Source organism: Pholcus phalangioides, unplaced genomic scaffold, assembly GCF_987345545.1.
Source record: "Pholcus phalangioides strain wild (caught in Gottingen) unplaced genomic scaffold, Ppha-v1.0 ptg000008l_1, whole genome shotgun sequence".
NCBI lineage: Eukaryota > Metazoa > Arthropoda > Arachnida > Araneae > Pholcidae > Pholcus > Pholcus phalangioides.
The window spans coordinates 19,788,529-19,811,360 of record NW_028301601.1 but is presented as its reverse complement, the minus strand read 5'-3'; the positions used below and the strand labels follow the sequence as shown (position 1 = coordinate 19,811,360).

Sequence of the window (22,832 nt, the reverse complement as noted above, 5' to 3'; positions counted from 1 at the left end):
TTCCTATATCTGATGTTCTAGTAGCCGAATAAGTACAGTATGGACAGTGATGCCTCTTCAGTTTCTGTTGCCATTGAACAGTATAAGGTCTCTCTGTGGGAGAGGGGAAAAAATTAATAATCATTTGTTTAATAATAAAAGTCATTAATGTAATAGAAAAAAATTTCTATATATAATTAGAATAAAAATTTATTTATCAATGATAGGAACCAATCATTCTCAGCCCCTCGTTGGGCATTTTGCCTGTTGTGGCCTTGTATTTGCAAAAAAGCACATATAGTTCTTACACATAAGATTATACACATTGATGGACTGCAGGGTGACCTTTTTTTCTTCAAAATAGTGAACTTTCCGCGTGCAGATTATGAGCAGGAAATTAAATAGTTGACAAATAAAACAAATTTAATACAACTAAAAAAAAGCTTCACTCCTTTATATTGTTTTAAACAGGGAATGACAAATCCTAGGTGCCAGGTAGCCATGACAGCTATAAAATTTGTATTAGCACCCAAAATTTTCTGTAGGTGATTGCTAAATTGGAGTCCATGAATGATACATTTTCATGACGGTATGTCTTTTAGCATAGGAAAGGGATATAGTCTTCTTGAGATTAAAATTTATCTTTTCTCCCTTGCTATGGTTTGAGGATTAAAAACAAGATATAGTATTACTATATGCACAGAAAAAAAAGTTGTTGGAAGAGGGGGAGAAAGAATCAAAAACAAGCTCCTTAGAATTGTTTTTCCATGAAAAACAAAACTTTTTCCCTTCATTTTCTATGTATTAATGATAGTACCAATTTTTGAAATTTATCTCTGCTAGTTCATCTCCAAATCATCAACATTTTCTGCCAAAAGACTATTATAAAGGCGTTAAAATAAATTTAAGTGAACATAAAAAACTAGTAGTCGTAAAACTTCAAAAGTAATCTCGATTGGTTGATGCAACATTTCTCTAGCAGTAAAGATTTTATTCAGTGACAGAGACTCAACTTGTATGTTAACCAAGTTTCCAAGTTGTAAATCAACAAACAAAACTTGATATATAACTTGTATTTATAACTTGACGTAAGCTATGATATATTTTTCATGACTTTGTAAATTATGTAAGTTAATTTCTTTTTATCTAATTAGCCATCTTATTTTATTCTTTTGCAGAATTTCATGATTCTCTTGACTTTTCCTAAGAGTAATATCAAATGACACTGAAATGAAAGGCACTTTAAGAGAAACAAAATAACAATAACATTCATAATGGTATCAAGCAATTTAATGCAGCTAAAGAACTACAGATCAACACAATATATTGCTACTTCTCTAATAGGAAGACAAAAAAATCTATTTGTATTCATGCATATGCATTTTTACAGTCATTAGGAAAACCTTATAGTCAAAAAATCAACTATATCATTTGGGAGAATGAAGTTATAGAATAAGAGATAATAGAATGCAAAAGTATGGTAATTGATCAGCGGAAACTAGCTAAGTGTGTCAATTCATGTTTCTTGCGATTAGAGTTCTGAGTGAATAATTTCCCACAATAACTGCATTCAAATGGCTTTTCTCCTGTGTGCTTCCTTATATGATATTTCAGATGTGCTTGATTAGTTGTTGTATATGAGCAATAAGAGCACCAAAACTTCTTCTCAGCCCTGCGATTATGCAATACACTTTGACCTGCATCATAAAAAATGTGGTAACCATTACAGCATTAAATAATAATGCATATAAAAAATACATTCATAACAATTATTAATTTACATCATGATGACAATCATGTGTATTCATTCTCATTCGTTTGTTAAAAAAACGATTATTAAAACTTATTAAAATAAATGATTAGAAATTGAGATTTCATCAATTAATCAATCAATTAAAACTTTCAATCAATCACTTAAAAACCTTAATCGATTTACATCCCTAGAAAAAAAAACTTGATTTCTTATTGACTTTTACCTACACTGAATACATTTTTTTAGAGAAATTAATATGTAAACTAACATTAAATTGTATAATGTTATTCAGAATAGTCATGAATTGTACTATTATAATTAATTTCCAGCTAAATATACAATAAAAAAACATCTGAAAATGACAACAACAAGAGAAACTAATGAAATATAGTCCTACAAAATGTAGCCCTTTATATAGTCTTCACTAATCATTACTTCGGGAACATTAAACACTATAGGATAAGACTGAATATGCAAACACTAATAAATCAGTTGAAATTGGATAAGTGAGTAATTTCATGTTTCTTGCGATTGGAGTTTTGAGCAAATAATTTTCCACAATAACGGCAACTGAATGGTTTTTCTCCTGTATGCAATCTTTTATGCTTTTCTACATCAGTCGATCTAATAGCAGAATAAGGACAGTATGGACAATAATGTTTCTTCTCTTTTGGTTGCCACCGATCAGTATGAAATTCCTCTGTGAGAGAGAAGAAGAGCTATAAATATTTGACACTTTTTTTTATATGAAAATTATGAAGATACAAAACAAAATAACGGAACACACTTTTTTTTGACGACTAATCAGAAATATAAATGCAACAAAAGCACAGAGCACTGGTGTTAATTGAAAATTAATTTATTGATTTTTTTTCTCAAAAACTCAAGATTCATTTCAAGGTAAAAATTAAAAAATCTCCAACTTTCCTCTCGGGAAAAAAATAAATACAAACAGCAATCAGTTAAAATGAGAAAAATGATTCAGTTCATGTTTCTTGCGATTACAGTTTTGGCTAAATGATTTTCCACAATATTGACATATGAATGGTTTTTCTCCTGTATGCTTCCTTATATGACTTTTTAGATGTGTTGAATAAATAGTTCCATATCGGCAGTAAGGGCACCAAAACATTTTCTCAGCCTTGCGATTATGCAATATGTTTTGACCTGGACAGAGAATGTAGCAGCATTATAGCATTAAGTAATAACAAAATGAAAAATGTAGTCTTCTGTGTTTGTCAGAAAATTTTAATTTAAACAAATATAGCAATTAATAAACACAAACAAAAAGTCAACATTTATGTCATTAAATTCATTGATGACTTAATTTTCTTTCTTCGAGAAAGATGCAAAACTATTTTTGAAGATCTATTATTCATTTTTGAAACCAAATGTATTAAATCAAAATAATAAAACTTGATTATACAGTCAAAACTTGTTATAATGACACCACATAATGGCAACCATTCCATTACAACGACCGGTAGGATAAGTCCCAAATGTTTTCATAGAAGGCTATCATTTATGTTTTAGGTTCGATATAACAACCCTACCAATATAATGTCTATTTTCGATGGGACAAATGGAGTCATTATATCGAGCGTTGATTGTATTACTAGATGATACAAACTATATTACTTTATGACACATATTTCAGAATAATTATGAATCATGCAATGAATAACATAATTCATATAAGTGAAGATTGGAATTAAAAAAGCTGTGAGTGCCAAAATGTAAATTCCAAGGAAAATTAATGTAAAAACTTGCAAGAATGCAGTTTATTTCAGACACTTAAAAAATTACAATTTGTAGTTGACACAACTTGGAAAACATGTATGACTAAAAAAAAGATAGCAAAGTGAGGAAAAAATATTAGGACATCAAAAAAATTGAAAGAATGAAAGTTCACTTGCTGTTTTCTTCAGAAAGGTTGTAAGTGAAATTGTAGAAACATTTTTGAAAGTTAATCAAGTGTTTCATCCTCTTATGATGTTAGCAAAATAAAAAATAAAAAAATGGCACTGTTCATCTGATTCCAAGTACGGAAGCATTTGCTCAAGATCTTTCTTCTTTTCTTCAGACATATGATTAGCGAGTTCCAGCTGTGGTAATGTCATAGATTTTATTTTTTTCAACAGTTACTACCTTCTTCAGGACCTTACACATTTGCCACGATTCCAAACTGTTCAACAAAGCGTTCGTTTTCATCAACTCAAGGTTGTCAGCAGTCATTTGAATCCATTGAGAACTATAGATACTTTAGAAGTTTGGTAGAATTAATGAAACTTCCAGCTGCCTCTTTGAAAAGTCGTAAAAATCCATGTTGTTCATGGCCGTGACTTGATATGGGTGTGTAGGCCTGGAATGAATAATCATCTCAACCAAATCTCTTTGCATAATGCATTTGTTTGTTTTTTTAAGCTTTTCAATTAACGGGTCATAGCTAAAGAAGGAGTGACCGGAAACTAGGAACTTTTGATTAAAATTTCCATAAAATAACCCCTTGCAACTAGATAAATCTAAAAGAACACTATCATTTTGTTCTTGTTTTGTCCACAACAATTATCACTCAATCAGCTTTTTTCATTGAATTTCCAAAGTCAGTGTTTTTAGGACGAATGAAGCTATTTCATTCCCTCCACGGCCAGCCATTCTCTCAAGCCAGAGGTGAATGAAACCTGCGTTATTATCCCCAACATGAATCGAAAAATTCAAATTTGGTAGCTATCTCAAACAAAACATTCGTGAATGTTTACTGCAAGTCCATTGAACACGTTGTGGTATCACTGCCAGGCAAAACAGACACCTGGTAATCTTCTTCCATATAATGAGAATGCATTGAAATAATATTCCAATATTTCAATGCACTCTCATTTTTCCACTTTTAATTGTGCAGCCATTAGATAGCAGGTATGGTAAGTGTCCGATCGTGGTGCACGAAAACAAAGATTCGAGAAATGCTCAACAAATACCTTTCTGTAGTATTTGTATGAAACATCAGTGTTGGGATGCAGTTCCTTAAGCGCCAGAAATAAACTGTGGTAATTCAAATCGTGCAGGTATATATTTCTTGAAGTCTCATTACAAGAGTAGTGACTGATATCCTGAGCTATCAAGTTTACATCAACAATGCTTTTTCAATCTTTGCAGAATATTTTCTATTGACAGAGTTTATTACCTCTTGTTTCCTTAGAAACACATTCACCCATCTTTTTCTTGTTATTCAGAACTTGAAACCTCTTTGCACTTAGCGAAGAACATATTGGAGAAATTGGAACATATTGGAGCTTTAACATATTGGAGAATGTTTTCTGGCAGACACAAATTATTTTCCTTTCAGCAGTAGGTAATGAGCATGCAAATGAACATTGCCTTCTGCTTTGATTAGGATTTGATACTTTCCATGCCAACAACGAATGATAGCAGCTACGTTAAATAGTCCCAAAAGGGAAGTCGTTGGGGAAGCGTAGTCTTTCATTTTGCAATATTCAGTAAAAAGCTTCATCTGTTGGTCATGACAGACAGCCTCACACGGGTAATGACACTTGCAATCAATCTGAAACAGTAAACACACATGCAAGTCACCAAATAAAGTAAGAAGCAAAGAAGTATATAATAAAGTGTTACACTAAACAAAGTTCACAGATTGCAAAATTTTCCATAACATAATTACTACAAAAAACTATGTATATATCACCAGGAAAGTATAAATGTCAGCACCGGTAAAAACAACAAACTTACCGATCGCGACAGAAGCTGCTTGCTTGAAGTATTCTTCTTCTTCGCCAATTCATATTTTTGCCCACTTGTTCTTATCTCCCTTCTCCACTTTTCCATTTAGGAGACATAATAATAAAAGACACACCTTGATTATTAGCCGAACAGTGAATGTAAACAAAACAGAAGGCGTGAGGTGCTACCAGGTTATAAGAGAAATGCCGCTCTCAGCCTTTTTAAGAAAGTAATGCAGGGAGATACATCAAACATTACCTAGTGGGAACTACAACAAACTACAAGATTCATTGAAAGACTGGTTATTTGTGGAGATGAAGATTACAAGGAAGAAAATTCATCACTGCCCCCCCCCCACCCCACCGGGACTAGAACCCCGGTCTCTCTCGCTTGCCGGATGAGTGCTCTACAATCTAAGCTATGGAAGCAGATAGAATATTTCAACCTTGGAGCGTATATATGTGTTGAAAGGCACCGTACATGGATGGCGTCAACAATCAACTAATAGCTTGTGAATGGCATACGCCAACCAGATGGCCAACCATGCATTCAGAAAAGTCCCTTCAACTTCAAGCCTTCCAACACATATATACGCTCCAAGGTTGAAATATTCTATCTGCTTCCATAGCTTAGATGGTAGAGCACTCGTCCGGCAAGCGAGAGACTGGGGTTCGAGTCCCCATGGGGGCAGTGATGAATTTTCTTCCTTGTAATCTTCATCTCCACAAATAACCAGTCTTTCAATGAATGTTGTATTGACAAGTGGAGAGGACTTTTCTAAATGCATACAACAAACTAACAAATCGTCAGGAAACTTTCAGCATTATTTCGTTGCATTGTCATCGGAACTTGCATTGTTTTTTTACAGGAAAAGGCAACTTTTTGAAAGAAAAAAAAAAGTCACTTACCGCCTTTTTCAATTAAAGTCTTCTCAATTATTCATATTAAAACTAAAGCGTGAGCATTCAAATAACATACGAAATAGCAGATGTATAATGTCAGCTTTCTTTTATACAGGTAGTTGACAAATAAATTCAAATCAAATCAACTTTATTTGATTGACAGAAAAAAAATCAAAACAAATTTTCGAAAAACACATCACCATCTATATGATATATAAATAAATGTCTGTACAGGTGATAAAAAGAATCAACTTTTTTAGGGATGTCAAAAAAAGGACACAATAAAATATACAACACAAACAAGAAAAAATTTGTAACAGATAAAAAACACAAAATATATAAACAAAACTTCTCTCTCTATATATAATCTGGTTAAATAAAAAACTCGCTATCATAATGGAATCGTTTTACTCTATACTGCATATCGAGAAGTTCGCAATACAAATAGAAGACAATGCTATCGCCTGATAGGCATTTCCGAGACAAATCCAATGATGCTATTCTGGTTTTAACACATTTTCTGATCTAGTCATGAGGCTGAAGTTGGCCAATTCTCGAACTGGCCAATTCTCGACAAATATTTAAAACAACAGAAACAAGATTAAAATACTTAAATTGTATTAAAATAATATGTTTTCTGAATATAAAATTATACATTCTTGCTCCTCCAAAATACCAAAATGAGAAATTGCATTGTTTATTAACATAAATAATTATAATCATATTTTTTTAAGTGCCACATATGTGTTCTGTAATGCCAGTGGTAATAAATTATATAATTTCTGCACTAAATGAAAAAAAAATGTGTACAAAAGATTTCTTTCTTAAAAATAGGAATGTGATAAATTATATGAAGTTTTCCCAAAAATCAATTATAACTTATGCCGTTCAAGAAGAGTATAATATATAACGAAAAAAAAAACAACAAAAGTAGGTTAAGATTTCTAAAAACTATAGGGGAATAAAACTGACTTCGGCTCAAGATTTTGAATATTCTTTTTGAATTGAAAATAAAAGCTGTAAATCAGTTTTATAATCACCACTACAAATAGTTGTACTATAATACAAGGTGCGCTTAAAATGTTTGATGTATGGTTCAATATTTGAAGAACTCGGGTTAGAAACGTGCACCCACACATGCGCTTTGAGAGACATGTAAGGAATCGCCCCCTTAGTATCGAAAACACAAAGCTGAAGCACAGCTGCCCGTTGCAACCGACAGAACAACACATTCAGTGTGAAATTTCATGTCACGATGCAATGGAACAACAGATAAATATAAAGTTTTTCTACAAAATGGGGAAAACTGTAATGGAGACCTATAAGATATTGACAAAAGTGTACAGAACAGAAGCAGTGAACAGGACTCTCTCAAAAAATTTGAAAAAGTAGGATGGGGGGTCCCCCCTTCCCCTAAAACAACATAATCATAGCCTTGTGTAAAAAACTTTTTCTTTTAATTTTAAAAGTAAATTTTTTTTCATAGCACTATTTCAGTATCTTGTAAGATTGAATTGAACCAAAACAAAATGACAGAAATGATGGTAACAAAAAAATTTTTTGGCCAAAACAATGCATTAGCAACTACAGATAACTCTTTTTTGTCTCTCCTCACAATATATACTACATTATTTTTTGGAGTCATCCACAATCCAGTCTGTCAACTCTATTTTCCACAATACACAGCAAATTATGAAGACATGTAAGTTTTTTAAGAATGGCACTCTTTCAAGACCATTTTCAAAAGCACAGTGAAAAATGTGTAAGTTACAAGATCCAATTTAAATAAGTCAATGTGAGCCAGATGGTTTTATTTCATTGTCCATCTTTTTTTTTAAAAGAAATCTGTTTGTACAAATTTTACTGTTCAATGGCAGTGTAATCGTTTTTGATAAATGAAGCACTATCATTTCTAGCTCTTCGCTGAGCATTGTAAATATTGTTTATGCCTACGCATGCCATAAAAATACAGAAGACAATTGAATGCTATTGGGTAGCATCAGAATTACCAAACTTAGAATAGGCCTATATATCCAACTGCTTTGTTATGCAAACTGTTGCTTCTCCTATACACAAAATGTGCATCATAATTTTGAATGATGAAAGTTAGTGTCCAAGAAAATGAAGTAGTAAATACCAAAATTATTTTTTGGTTTTAATTAAGTTTTTAATGACTACTCCATTTTTTGAACCCCCCAATAAACAAAAAATTAATAAACCAAATGGTCTACATACAACCCCCTCCCAAATAACTTGAGAAATGATACAATTTCTGCTTGGGAAGAGTCATTAATTGCAATTTACTACATTTGTATTTTATTTGCAAAATATATCTATGATTCTCTCCTCAATTAAAATCAATTACATGAATTTTGTTGATAGGATTTGGTAGGGAAAGTAGGACAATATAACACTTCCGTGATGGAAAAAAAACTGTTGATAATGAGCTGCGTTCGAGTCGACCATTAACAAGCAAAACACCAGAGATCATCAAACAAGTACAACAGATGCTTGTGGATGATCGGTGGTTGACTTCAATAATGATAGCTGATGAATTAAGCGATTAGCAAGGACCCTGCAGACTTCTTTTTGTTACCCTAGCTCAAGGAAGTCATGAAAGGCCTATACTTAGTAGACATGTACCAGACATTCAAGCAAGAGCGACATCGTTACTTCAAGCGATTGCAAAGAAAGCTTTCGCTGAAAGTTTTCACCAGTCTTACAACCATTCTCAAACGTGTAATGTAGGTAATGCAGACTACTTTGAAAGCCAAAAAAGGTATTTTGTTTGTATCTTCCATTTTCTGAAACCATTCACAAAACTTTTTGAGTGCACCTTGTATATGAATGAGTAAAACTATGCATAATATGACTTTTAATACATTAGGGGGAAACCTACTTTCTTAAAAAATAATTATATAAAACAAAAAAACAAAACCTAGTTTTTAAAATATTTCCTGAATTTAGTACTTTGTAATTTTGATGCATAAATCTTCAATAAACACATAAGTATAGTCGAACCCTGATTTAAGACCACCATCCGTCCCAAAGAATTTTGACCTTAGATCGGATCATGGTTGGAATAGTGCTTCAGAGAAACACCATTACATAAATTAACACATTTATTAAGAACTACTATGTCTCAATATCTTAGTAGTGTTACTCCATGAAATATAAAATAACCAATTTTATAAGCATTCAATTTAAAGTTGAGAAAATTGGTAAAACTGTGAACACTGCAAATTATTTATATAAATATTTCTGTACATAAAACTTGACAGAAACATACACTTATCACTGAAATTATTGTACTTCTGCATAAATTTAGCAATATTTTTTATACGTACAAAAACAAAATTACAAAAAAAGAGAAGTAATGGTAGAATTTTTGCTTTTAATCCCCATTGGTTTTATAACAAAAAAAATCTTGTTTTTCAGATATTGAAGGAACAACTCATTTGATATGCTTTGAATGGAAAAAATCAGGGGAGATGATTTCTCTCTTGATGACTGGGGGCCACAACTGGATGGAGGGAGGGCAGGCGGCAGAAGGGAGTGCAAATTTCATCCATTAACCTCTCTTTCAACATTACAAGGGCAAGTTAAAATGTGCACTTGTCCTAGCTGACCAAGCATCTAGTTGTAGCCCTGTTAATAATAACCCACGCCCACTTGAAATATAATGACCAGCATGTAAAAAAACACACTGTCGAAAAACTTATCACCTTAGCAACATTGAACAAACTGGTGCAATAGGCTCATCATACACTTTCCTTTAATAAATCTCTCAATTGAATAAATTCTCTCAATAAATCTGTTTCTTTGAATTGTTTTGCTTTAAGATTTCTATTTTTATTCAAATATTTGTGACAAATGTGCTTTCCTGTGACCACCTCATTCTTTATTTTTCAAGTCATTTGCTCTAAACTGTTGTTGTGTTGACAGATAATAACAGTGGAATCTCAACTCCTTCTGAAGAAAAAAAAGCAAAATGATGGGAGGAGAAATGTAGAAATTCTCTGAAAATGACAGATAGACTTTGTATAGATCCAAACAATAGTTGGCGTTTAATAACAATTTGGAGCTAAAATGAGGTTTTTACATTATAATCTCTATATGGAAGATTTGTGCACTAAAAATTAGTTCCTGCACTAAGTGGGGTTGGCACTATAATGGGAGGGGGGATGGGCTACAACAGGGTTCGACTGTATATTGAAGAACTCCTATTTCTCACAAATCTGATACTTCCTGATGTTTAGGTTTTATTGTTTATTTAAATCTGAAATATATCTTTTGAAAATGTAAAATAATTTTTTGTGAATTAATAGCATAAGACTTTGATGAGTAAGTAGGACACAAAATTTAATTTTAAAACAAGATTCTACAAGAAAATGTGATAAATATATATGCTATGACTACATTATAGCAAGCACAAAGAAACAAACAAAATATTCATAAAGAAATCTTTGTAAAGTGATTTTACCGCATAGGAAAATGAAGTTACATGATAAAAACGAATCTGAAATCTCTTCATGACCCAAAAGTATAATTTAATCAGTTAAAAAGTAGATAAATGTGTGATTTCATGCTTCTTGCAATTAGAACTTTGAGTGAATAATTTTCCACAATAGCGGCATGCAAATGGTTTCTCTCCGGTGTGACATCTCATATGTCTTTTTACATCTGTCAATCTGATACTCGAATAAGAACAATATGGACACGGATGTCTCTTTTCGTTCTGTTTCCAGTGATCCGTAACTTCCTCTGTGAGAGATCAAGGGAAAAAGATACAACCATTCAATAACAAAAATAAAACCAATATCATTAAAAAAAAATCATTTTGTTTATAAAAGGATTAATTAAGAGGAAGACGGCTTTGAAAAGAAACTTCCGAGATATAACAACAAATTTATTAATTTTCATTTCTAAGTCAAATAAAGGTAAAAAAAATCTGAAACATCACAAAAATGGCTTGTAATATGCCACTCTTATAAAGGGCATTGTGTTCACTGGGAGTGGGGGTCAATGTACCACTGTCTAGCAAGTAGGCTGTTAATCTTATCACTAAGTCTTTGTTGTGTTCTAGGAAGTCAAGAAGATGGGAAATTGTAGCATTTTTTATGTGCTGCAGAAAAACACTCCTCAAAAACACATTGAAACAAAATTACTTAGCAAAAGTCAGAAAGATGTGTCAACTCATGTTTCTTGCGATTACAGTTCTGAGTAAAATATCTCCCGCAATAGCGACATCCAAATGGTTTTTCTCCTGTATGCTTCCTTATATGGCATTTCAGATGTGTACCATGGATTGTTCCATATGGACAATAAGGGCACAACAGCACTTTACCAACCTGAGGATCATGTAGCATGCTTTGACCTGAATAAAGAGCATAACAGTGTTATAGCATTAAATAATAATGTATTTAAGCTTGTAAAAATAGAAATAAAGATATTCTATTGTTCATTTGATTCAACAAGTATTCAAACTAATTAACAGATATTTAAAAACAAGGAAGAATAATTTTAATGAAATCAATATTTATATTGGCAACTTCATGAATACATTCATCGATTACTATGCTATTGCTAACAAAAGTATAGCTAAATGAAAATTTTAAAATAATGAAATTGATTAAATAATTGAAAAAGATGACAATGATGCTTTTGTCATGGTAATATTTTACATGATACGTAGAGAAACAGATATAAAAACATTAATTTTTGAATGAAAACTGGAAATAAATCAAAAGATATATATATATAGTGATATATATATAGATATATATAGTGAAAGATATTATCTGCTTTTCGGAATTAAATTTAAAATTAATTTTAACAGATTTAGGGAAAATAAAACACTATATTAAAATTTGTTAGTCATTATATTTCAACTACTTCAGATGAGGAAAAACCTTAATTGAAATTATAACAAAATATATTCAAAAGAATGTATTAATGTGTATCGACCATTCATTGATCAATGTGAGAATCCACTAGATGAAATAATCATCATGATCGTCAACACTCAAAAATAGTGGTATAATAGTCTCATTGAATTTTATGCTAGAAACTGTTTTATACAAAGTTAACTTTCATCTTTTACTATTGTTGTACAATAGAATATTATAAATTGACAACTACCCAATTTACACAAATGTCCATAGTATCATGAAATAGAAAAGTAATTAAATTTTACTAAATAGACAATACCTTTAAAATTCTGGGAGAAATGTTTCTATTGCATAACTTTTTACTTTTTTATGAAAACGAAATTAAACAAAAAATAATTATCATTTTGGAAGGACGATAAGGTAATATGTAATGTCAATATAATGAATGAATTTATAATACTAATTAAATTAATGCTATGAAAAGTGCACTGGAACCAGAGATTAATATCATTATATCAGATTTTTACTGAATTATACTTCTTTTATAATTTATGTTTCATAAGAACTTGAGTAAAATAAAAAAAATCAAGAAATATGGGTACAACTAAAAATAATTTATTTCCTTTAAAAATGTCTTCCCTCTCAGACCACATGCTATGATTTAGTCTCTCAATCCACTTTTCAAAGCACAAGTAGAGAAAGCTTTATCTGGAAGCCGTCTCAGTGAACCCTATACAGATAAAATAACTAATAATTCTCTCACAGAGCTTCTTCCTCAGCGTAGGAAGCAGCCAGAAATCTTGCACGTAATAATCAAAAAAAACTTGCATGGGTGCAAGATCCGGACTGTAAGGGGGTTGTAGCATGATTTCAATAGTGCATTTACGTATTATGTCTGTTTTGAAAAGTTTGTGATAACACATCAATAAAGTGCTGTGAGTGAGTAGAAATTTCAGTTGTGTACGATTCACTGAGGCAGCTACCATAAAAAGCCTTCTCACTCACTTTGAAAAGTGGATTGAATGATTAAACCATAGCATATTGTCTGAGGGAAGATATTTTTAAAAATAAATTATTTTTTGCTGTACCTATATTTCTTGACGTTTTACGATTCTAGGTTCTTATGGAAAGCACATTGTGAAAAACACATAAGTTCACATACATTGCATAAAAACCAAGTGTTTGTGAGTGCAAATCCAACCTATGAGAACTCAGCAACTCAAAAAAACCTTCATTCATAAGACAACCAACAAAACCTGTGATCAGTTACATATTTCTTCTAAAAAAACTTTTTTCTAAAATGATCCTCACATATTCCCAAGAGAATGTATGACCTGTCCAGAAAACATACACAGTTGAAACTTTTTTGCACAAGTTAATAGGATTTATCTTCAAAAATTAAAATATGTCATTGCTGTCTTTAAAAATTTTAAAAAAGGGATAAAATTTCATGTAATACTGACCAACTAAAACTGAATAATTGATCAAATTAAAAAAAAACAAATTTAAGAGAGAAAATAAAATATTTACTTTGATTTCTTTTACTTCATAACCTAACACATACCTTATTTCTCAGACGAGAAAACTCATATTTTTTCTTGAAACTGTCACAGAATCTAACAAGAATGAATAACAAAACTGGCTGGATTTTGGAAAAAAAGCCAGATTTAAATGCATATGATATATAAGGAAAAATTATTGCAAGCATTTTATGAAGAAGTAATCAAAAGTTTAATAATTATGTGTTTGTGAAGTTATTTTTTTAAACTGACCTCTCAAATGATTTGTTCAGCATTTAGCATCTAGTATTCATTTATGTTTCTATTCAATCATGTTTTTTCACATTATGAAACAATGTTCAAATTCGAATGACCAAAAACATTTTATTTCTTTTTTACATGTATCTGCTGTAGCAAATGGAAACACATTTATATTTTGTATTAAAATTATACATTTTTTTACAATTTTTTTCAAAATGCATATAATCATACTCAGTACATTGCTAGTATTAAAAAGTGCACACACACACATAAAATGTTCAGAAAAAGTCACCCGTGATATGTGTTAATTCATGTTTTTTACGATTACTGTTCTGGTTGAATGATTTCCCACAATAGCCACACTTGAATGGTTTCTCTCCAGTATGCCTCCTCACATGGTTTTTCAAATTGGTGTGATGAATCGTCATGTATTGACAATAAGGACAGGATAGTTGTTTCATGGGATTACGTAACAGCTCACAACTTTGTTCTGAAAAAGAAAACTTGGTAGTATTGTTTGTTTTTTTGTTTTTTTTTTCAAAAACAAACATTTCCCAAAACATAAAAACACAATTAATAAGTATTAAAAAAAATTACATGAGCATAAATGAACATTTTCAGAAAATTACAGACAACTTACACAAAACAATATGCAAAATGAAAGGTTCAACAGCTGGCATCAACATACAGCTCCTTAAAGTGAAGTCTCAGCAAGATAGTTATATAATATTGACCCGAATCAAAAATTCAAACATTGTTTTCAACAGAAAATAATCTGCACTTTCTTCTAATTTTCCTTAGGATCGATTTTATTACCATCCATATGTTTTAGTTTTGAATACTTAACCATAGAAGCAAATGCTTCAAATTTACCTGGAAGCCTTCCAATTTTTTAGCCTTGTCAAAATCTTCCAGTCGAAAACGATTCTTCAGATTTTTTGTATCTTTCTAGGAAAACCCCAAAAAATTCTCTAATTATGCTTTGCAAAAAATAAAAGTCCTTAAAGAAAATCCCACAGTTCTCAAAATGATCATGTTTAATCAAGAAAATTTTTTCCAATGTTAAAATTATTAAAATATTCCCAATTGTTGCTAAAAACTTAAAAAAAAAAATAAATGAAAATAAAAATCTCCAATGGTGTGGAATGACGTGCTACTGCAAATCACAGTGGATTAAAACTAATTCCACAAACACGAAAAAAAAAAAAATAAGCATGACAAATATTCATAGTCATAATGACCAGCTTGATTTCAACAAAGAATAAAAATTTAAATAGGCTTTGCTGAAAAAAGAAAGAAATGGGACAATTTTTATTTAAAAAAATTGGGATAGGCTGTGCCATAAGACATGGCAGTAAGCTTTGACGTAAATGTTTTTTGTGTTTTTGTGCCTTGAATCGCATGGTAGGCATTAAATTAGCATTAATTATCATCAGCTTTGTCTTTGGAATAGCTAACAAACAATACTAGTGTTATTTTCATTGTGAACTGCTTGAGATATAGCAAAAAACTATGTTATAAATCTGAGCAGCAGGCACGGTGCTTAGATAGAAAGAGATATTGAAACCGAAATGATACTATTGAATGTACCTTGGCAGTGTGCATCTGACGATATTGTTGCTTTTGACTTTCTGAGTACTTTCTGAGATATGAGCGTTTGAAGTAGTTTTCACAATTTTTTCAAGCAAACGTTTTGTGAATACTATCATTATTGTCAGGTGATTTAAAAGGCGTACTCACATCAAAAAGTCAAGAGGGTCAAAATTACGGGAAAATACAGGAAGGTCCAGAGGAAAACAGGTCATATGGTAACCCTGAAAAAATCCCAATTTTCCCTTTTGCATATATGACATGCTTTCTTCGGCAGAATGTTCTAAAGGGGGAATATTGCTGGCAACTATGCTATTATACAACCCTGATATTTGGTTCATTGTCTTCACAGGAGTTCAACCTTCAGTCAAAAGTAAGAAACAAAAATTATGATAATAACCAAAACTTTATACAAGAATTAAAATATTTTTACACAAACACTGTTAAAGCAGCAACTTGAATTTTGGAAAAGCTTAGCCAATACATGCAATTTTTGATACATGTGTAACATAACAATTCACCTTTCTTTGCAGCATTTCACATATATTCATGTGCAAAACAAGACCTGCCTTGAATGATAGGAATTTGAAACTTCAACAAAGCAAGTTTTTGCTTTAAACAAACCAGAATGTTAACTTTAGTAGCCACAGTTTTGAAAGAATGTACTTTCAACAGTGTGGAAATACATTTATTACTTAACAATGGTTATTTACTTTTTTAATGTTTTTAGCCTCAACGATTTTTAGACTGACTACTTTGGTTACCTTGACTCCCCCAAAATAATGTGTTTGTCTAAAATGCATAAACAAGATTCCTCACACAACAGACACTCAAAAAATAATCCTCCACAGTAACTTTCACAGCTAGACTCCAAAAATCAGATACTATACATTAATTAAATTAATCCTGTAAATGTAGAATATGGAGCAAAGTAATAGGCATGGAATTAGTTTAATGTTTAAGAATGATTTTTATTCATTATGATGAAAAAAATCTTTGTAAAGCAAACTGAAAGGGAAAAAAACTGCCATGAGATACTGTCATGATATCACAACCCATCATGAATTTTTCAAGTTTTTCCAATACCTTCTGGAAAAATTGGTTCAAATTAAAGAAAGAAAAAAAAAGAATGATAGTTCAATTACAGAAATCGGTTCCAAGCACATAATTTGGAAATAGAATAATTCTCTAATAATACAACACAAGCTTCATGAATTAGCTATCCATTCATGAATAATTCATCCATTCACTAGTTTCATGAGTTAGTTTATGCCGTTTCAAAACACTATTCTGACTGAACGCTGAATTACAGAGATCACACTTGAAGGGCTTTTCACCAGTGTGAACTCTTATATGATCCCTCATATGAGTAGTACGGAATGTCTTATATGGGCAATACGGACAAAGATGATGCTTTTTTCCCACATGCAATGGCTCCATGTAACCTGTAATCATGAGAAATTAAAAATAAATTCAGTAGCTACTCAACAAAATAGATTTTTTTGCTTAGAAGTAAATTAATTGATCTTACTGAATGAAACAAATTAAATGAATTTTATAATAAAAAGAAACATAGCTGAATTTGGTTTGTATAAGCTTCTTACTTTTTTTAATGTGTGCACATCATTACATGAATTTTTTTTTTCCTGGTTCACAGAGCAAGGGGCACAAGTAGCAACACATATCATTTTTAAAATAATGTATACATGCAGCACAGTATTCATTAAAAATGAAATATTTTGATCTCACTTCACTTTCCTTAGTTCCCCCAATAGTGTCCTACAAATGCAAGTCATATATTTTTCCCTTATCAAACTAATAACGCAGTGTTTAACATGTGTTACCATCTATAATGGTATCACACTGATAAAAGATTTTTTTCGAGAGAATTTCACAAAAGCTTGATTAGTAGTTATTTAACGATTTAACCCTCTGATGCTACCCTCGAGCAGGTTAGCATCAGAATCTATTTCAGAACTCAAATGGTTAAGTGCTTAGAAGGCACTTCCCAGCGAGTAAAATAAATATGCTCTTCACAGCAGCCATCGTCATTTGTGCCGAGGATAACCAGCAAGATGAATGCGTTCACGAATCAAGATAAGGCCGACAGACCTCTTTGCCCGGATTTATGTAGCTGCTGGTACCATACGAGACATGCTTGGTGTTTTCGCCAATGTTCAGTGGTTATTATATCAAGTCATTCTAGAAATACAAATACAAGGCCACAACAGGCAAGATGCCCAACGAGGTTGACTGAGAAAAGATGCCCCATAACAAATATGGATGTCATATTTATATTGTATTGTGATATATATTATATAAGTCATTATATTGTGAAGTCTGTGTCACTGTTGACAGCCACAATTTTGAACAGTTGCAGTGATGCCTCTGTGTAATTTGAAGTTGTTGAATAAAGCAGTTTCTTTAAATTCATCTGTGTCCTTTCATTCTGTCTGTCTTGTTTCTTGTCAGTTCGTGACATAGCACTACCAGGCATGGATTTTATAGCAATTTATGCTTGTCTAGTGTATGCCACAAGTTTTGAAACAGCCTGCATACATACACTACAGCCGACAACCCATCACAAGCCATACATAATTGTTACACTTATTATATGTGTGAATTGATACTTTTTTTTTTCACAAACAGCTTTTGCATTTCTCCTGTTGGTCAGAGGTTGTGTGCACCCCTGATAGAAACTGAACTTTATTTTGCAGAAAATCACAAAATTGAGCACATATTTTATATCAAGACAATTTATTGATTTTCCAAACAGGCAATTAAATATACAAGCATTCCTATCTGTTTATTTATGAAATGATGGAATTGATGATATGGCTTTACTGATACAAATCAAATCTTGTATCAAAATATACATTTATTATTTTAAAGAAAAAATTATGACACAGTAAGCCTTACTACAAAAGTACATAGATGTCTCGATAACAATACATTCAGACCTGCTTTTAGTAGGTCTGGATTTAGCTAGCATATTGATGCACTTTTTTTCTAGTACAATTTTGATGATGTAGCAATTCTATCGGTTTTAGAGAGCAGGATTTTTGCAGTAGCTTGAAAAAATTATAATAAAATAAAAAGTAAATGCAAGAAAAACCACAAAACTGTTTGAGCTTCTTTTACCGCTCTCATAAGTCCTGTTCACATGCGAAATAGAAAAGCTGGTTTAAAACCTGCTTCAAAAATTTTCACCAATGACTGCACTCCATTTCTTCCCTTACGAAGGAAAAAAAGTCGTCAAGTGGGTGCTAGCACTCCCAATGCTACCGCAATATTTGCACATGTGAACGGGGCTATAATATAGAGGTAATGCTCTTTGATGGAGATAATGCACTTGACAAAGAATGACTGTTGAACAAATGGTTCCACAAAAGGTCTATCAACCCTTTTGGGTTTGCTGTCAATGTGCAGGAACAACAAAACTACATCTAAAAAAGGCAAATAATCATAAAAAATGAAGATAATAAACTGACCAATTACAATTTTTAAAAAATGGCTAATTCGGCCCTTGCTCAAAGTGTGTTGTATTCATTGGAGGCAAAAATGTCCAAAAGCAAAGTTTTCATTGTCAAAGTTAAATAGAAATCATCAAGTCACTAGAAAAAAAGTGAAAGGAAAAATTTACGTCAAATATTGATATAATCTACTGTAGGCCTATACTCACTATTAAACACTTAATTTCTGAAATTTAATTTTTTTTTACTTGAAAATAGATTAGAGAGTGACCAGATTTAACAAGCATTATCACTGAAAGAGCTCCCTGTTATAAGCTTGTCTGACTGTATTTCACAAAATCTTATTTGGGACTGCCTTTCATTTATTGCTAAATTCAACAATTCAACAAATCCTTCATTATGATATATTGTTCCATAACAATTTTTTAGACTGAAACCACTAAATCTTAGTCAAAATCTCTTTCATTGAAATTTTAAACTTCTTTCTAATTTTGTTTTCCTGAGAAACTCTAGGAACATCACTATTTTGCATTACTTAAAATGCTTTTGCTCTCTTAAAATGTCTCAAAAACGCTGTTGATATTTCTCTGTACAACATAAATGTACGGTGTGATAAACTCTTCTACTAGGAGAAGCAACTCCAAGCTGTTAACTACATTAAATACAGAGACTGGGAAGAAATGAATGAAAAAAAATGTTACATGATTAATCATTTTCTGTATAAACTATCTATGAAATTATTTGAATAAAAACATTCATAACAAACAATATTAGTTGCCGTCTTCAGAGCAAAATTTTAGGTTTTTCTCTCAGAGACCACAACCGACTAACAACAACAATCTCAATGGCAAAGGTGAGACAACAAAAGAAAATTGCAGTAGCAGTGGCCTCTTCTGGCATAGCTGCAACACTACTAAATGAAGGTCGGATGGCCCATGCCGCCTTCAAATTACCACTGGACTTGAACCATAATGAATCTCCAGTTTGCAACATTGCCAAGGGAACAGGCTCAGAAAAAGTGCTACAAGAGTGCAGCCTCATAGTTTGGGATGATTGTGCAATGTCTCACAAACAGGCCCCACAAGCTGTCAACATGGCACTTAAAGATCTGCGAGGAAAGCAGCGGCTCATGGTAAAAGTAAAAGTGGTTGTTTTGTGGGCTGGAGATTTTTGCCTGTAGTACCGCGTTCAGCGCCAGCTGATGAACTTAATGCTTGCCTCAAATCATCAACACTCTGGCACAAAGCTAAAAAATTATCTTTATCCACCAACATACAAGTTCAACTGCAAAATGACTCAACACTGTGAACATTTTCACATCAGTTCATCAAACTTGGCAACTGAAGAATTCCCGTAGACCCAAGCACTGGACTGATTACGTTCCCAAATGGATTTTGCCAATTTTTAAACTCAGTTCAAGAACTTGCAGACAAAGTCTTCTCAAACATTCAACAAAATCACAGAAACCATGCGTGGCTTTGTGAGAGCAATTCTGTCACCGAAAAATGACAGTGTGGTGTGAACAAGATTAATAAAAAAAATCCTAAAAATTATGCCAGGAGACTCCAAATCTTACAAATCAGTTGACACTCTCACAGACACAGAGCAGAAAGTTCTTTATCCTACAGAATTTCTGAACTCTTTGCATATTCTGGGTGTGCCACCACACAACTTGAACCTAAAAGTCGGAGCACATATAACGCTTTTAAGAAATTTGGAGACACAGAGACTCTCCAATGGCACCCGACTCTATGTGAAGAAATTGCACAATTACATCATTGAAGCAATGATTCTGACTGGATGTACCAAAGGAGAAGACATCTTTATTCCACGTATATCAATTATCACTGAAGAAATGCCATTTACTTTTAAGCGATTACAATTCTGATTCGTTTAGCTTTTGCCATGATAATCAACAAAGTGCAAGGCCAGTTATTAGCAACAGCAGGTATCAACCTACTTGAGCCCTGTTTTTCACACGGACAGCTTTACATCGCTTGTTGGTAATACCAAAAATTTTTACATCTATACATCAGATGGAAAAACAAAAAATATTATGTATCTACAAGCAATTGCCTGAAATTTTTAATTAAAATTATTTTTTTTACTTTATGCAGAAATTTTTTTGTTTAAGAAATAATTAATAAGCTATACATATATAAATTTTTTATGGGATGGCCAACGTCGCTGCGCCGAGTATCAGCTAGTTAATTTCTAAAATGTGTCCAGGACTTCTTGTCCACTCTGTATTATCAAGTAGTCACATTTTTGTGTGTGTGACACATAAGTTTATTATCAAATGGCACCAAGAGAAGTCAATGACCGCATAAGTTTGTAAGGTGTGATGATGATGCCTCTCAATATAAAGGTAATTATTTTATTAGGTTGCCCCAATCAAACATATGAATGATCTTTGATCATTTGAAACCCAAAATCAATTTGAGCTGTGAATGCAGCAGCACACACACTTACAGAATAACTTGTAAATTTGTTTTTAGTGCTATTTTAACAACTCACAAAGCATGGACCGCAAGCAAGATAGTCAAGGTTATTCACCCAAAGGAAAACGATGCAAATAATGATATTTTAAATAATTATAATTTATTCTGTTGATAAAAAAAATTGCTAGAGTCCTTTTTATTAGCATTTTCTTGAAAAATAAAACCCGATGTGTTTGAATGGGAAACCAAAACTTTTTCGGTCTGTAAAATTTTGTAATTTAGAAGTTCACCGTATTTCATATCACATGCATGTGTAAATACAGAGATTAATCAATATGAAAACGAATTAATGTCAATGAAGTCATTTCATTCAGTCGCATCAAAAAAGAAGAAAAAAATCAGTTCAAATGTATGAGTTGATGCCTTTTTAGGTGGTATAAAGTCTTGAAAGCTGCACTACACTTTTGGCACTTGAATGGTTTTTCACCAGTGTGAATCCTCACGTGATTCTTCATATGACTTTTCTGGAATGTGCTATAGTCACAGAATTGGCATTGGTGAATTTTCCTTTTCAAGCTCACAAAACCCATTTCATGAGAGAAATCTGTGAAAAAGCAGAAAACATTGGTAAGAAGAAAAAAAAACTTCTAACAACCAAAAACAACTAAAGATGGAATATTTGTATAACTAGAATCAAATGAGTACAGTATCATGTAACTGTGGTCAGTGAGTAAAAGTCAATGTCAAGGGGTTTTCACAAGTGATTTTTCAAATTAGAAGTTTGTATTAGTTTTTTAAATTTCTTAGAGTGATACAATAAAAATACAATGGGCTTTTTTTGTGTATATAAACAGAATTTCATATTTCAGGTTAACTTCTGCATGAAACCATATACAGGCCTGAGGAAGGGGCTTGCCTCATTTTCTAAAAATTTACTCTCATGCTCTTGTTCTGCCAGATTTTGATAAAATTCCTTTAGAAAGATGAAATGTATGCTCACCAGTGATACTTAAGTATGGGTGTGAGAAAACAATCTTGGAAATGCAAGCTGAATAATATCTCACGAGTCATTGATTCAACATTTTTTTTACTACAGTTGGCCTTGCTTAATCGGATAATGGATACCACCACTTAAATGGATGAAATCCTCTGGCACCAAAATTACTCCTATAGAGACAATGTTAAAGTTCCTCACTTAATATGATAATTTCAACGACTTTTCCCAGCTTAATAAAATATTATGCTTCACACATCAACTGTTAATCATATCAGCCACTATACACATGTTTTTATTGAATGAAACATTTG

General features: G+C 32.0%; 1 protein-coding gene across 1 annotated transcript; it reads right to left on the bottom strand.

Annotated features, from left to right (window-relative positions):
* Positions 1–1,608: 1,608 nt before the first annotated feature.
* Positions 1,609–22,217, bottom strand: LOC149083961 (zinc finger Y-chromosomal protein-like). The gene is made up of 4 exons (XM_089235237.1): positions 21,925–22,217; positions 18,896–19,056; positions 16,841–17,068; positions 1,609–2,921 (listed from the first exon to the last, which is right to left on the bottom strand). The coding sequence occupies exons 1-4, from the start codon at positions 22,112–22,114 to the stop codon at positions 2,691–2,693; spliced, it is 810 nt and encodes a 269-aa protein (XP_089091363.1). The 5' UTR covers positions 22,115–22,217; the 3' UTR covers positions 1,609–2,690.
* Positions 22,218–22,832: the final 615 nt, after the last annotated feature.

Coding starts and splice junctions, on each gene's coding strand:
- LOC149083961 (XM_089235237.1), bottom strand. CDS start 22,114: ATGGGTTTTGTGAGCTTGAAAAGGAAAATTCACCAATGCCAATTCTGT. Junction 19,057..21,924: donor TCAACTCATACATTTGAACT/GATTTTTTTCTT, acceptor TGCCTTTTTTAG/ATGTAGTTTTGTTGTTCCTG. Junction 2,922..16,840: donor GTGAATGGATGAATTATTCA/TGAATGGATAGC, acceptor TTAATGCTATAA/TGCTGCTACATTCTCTGTCC.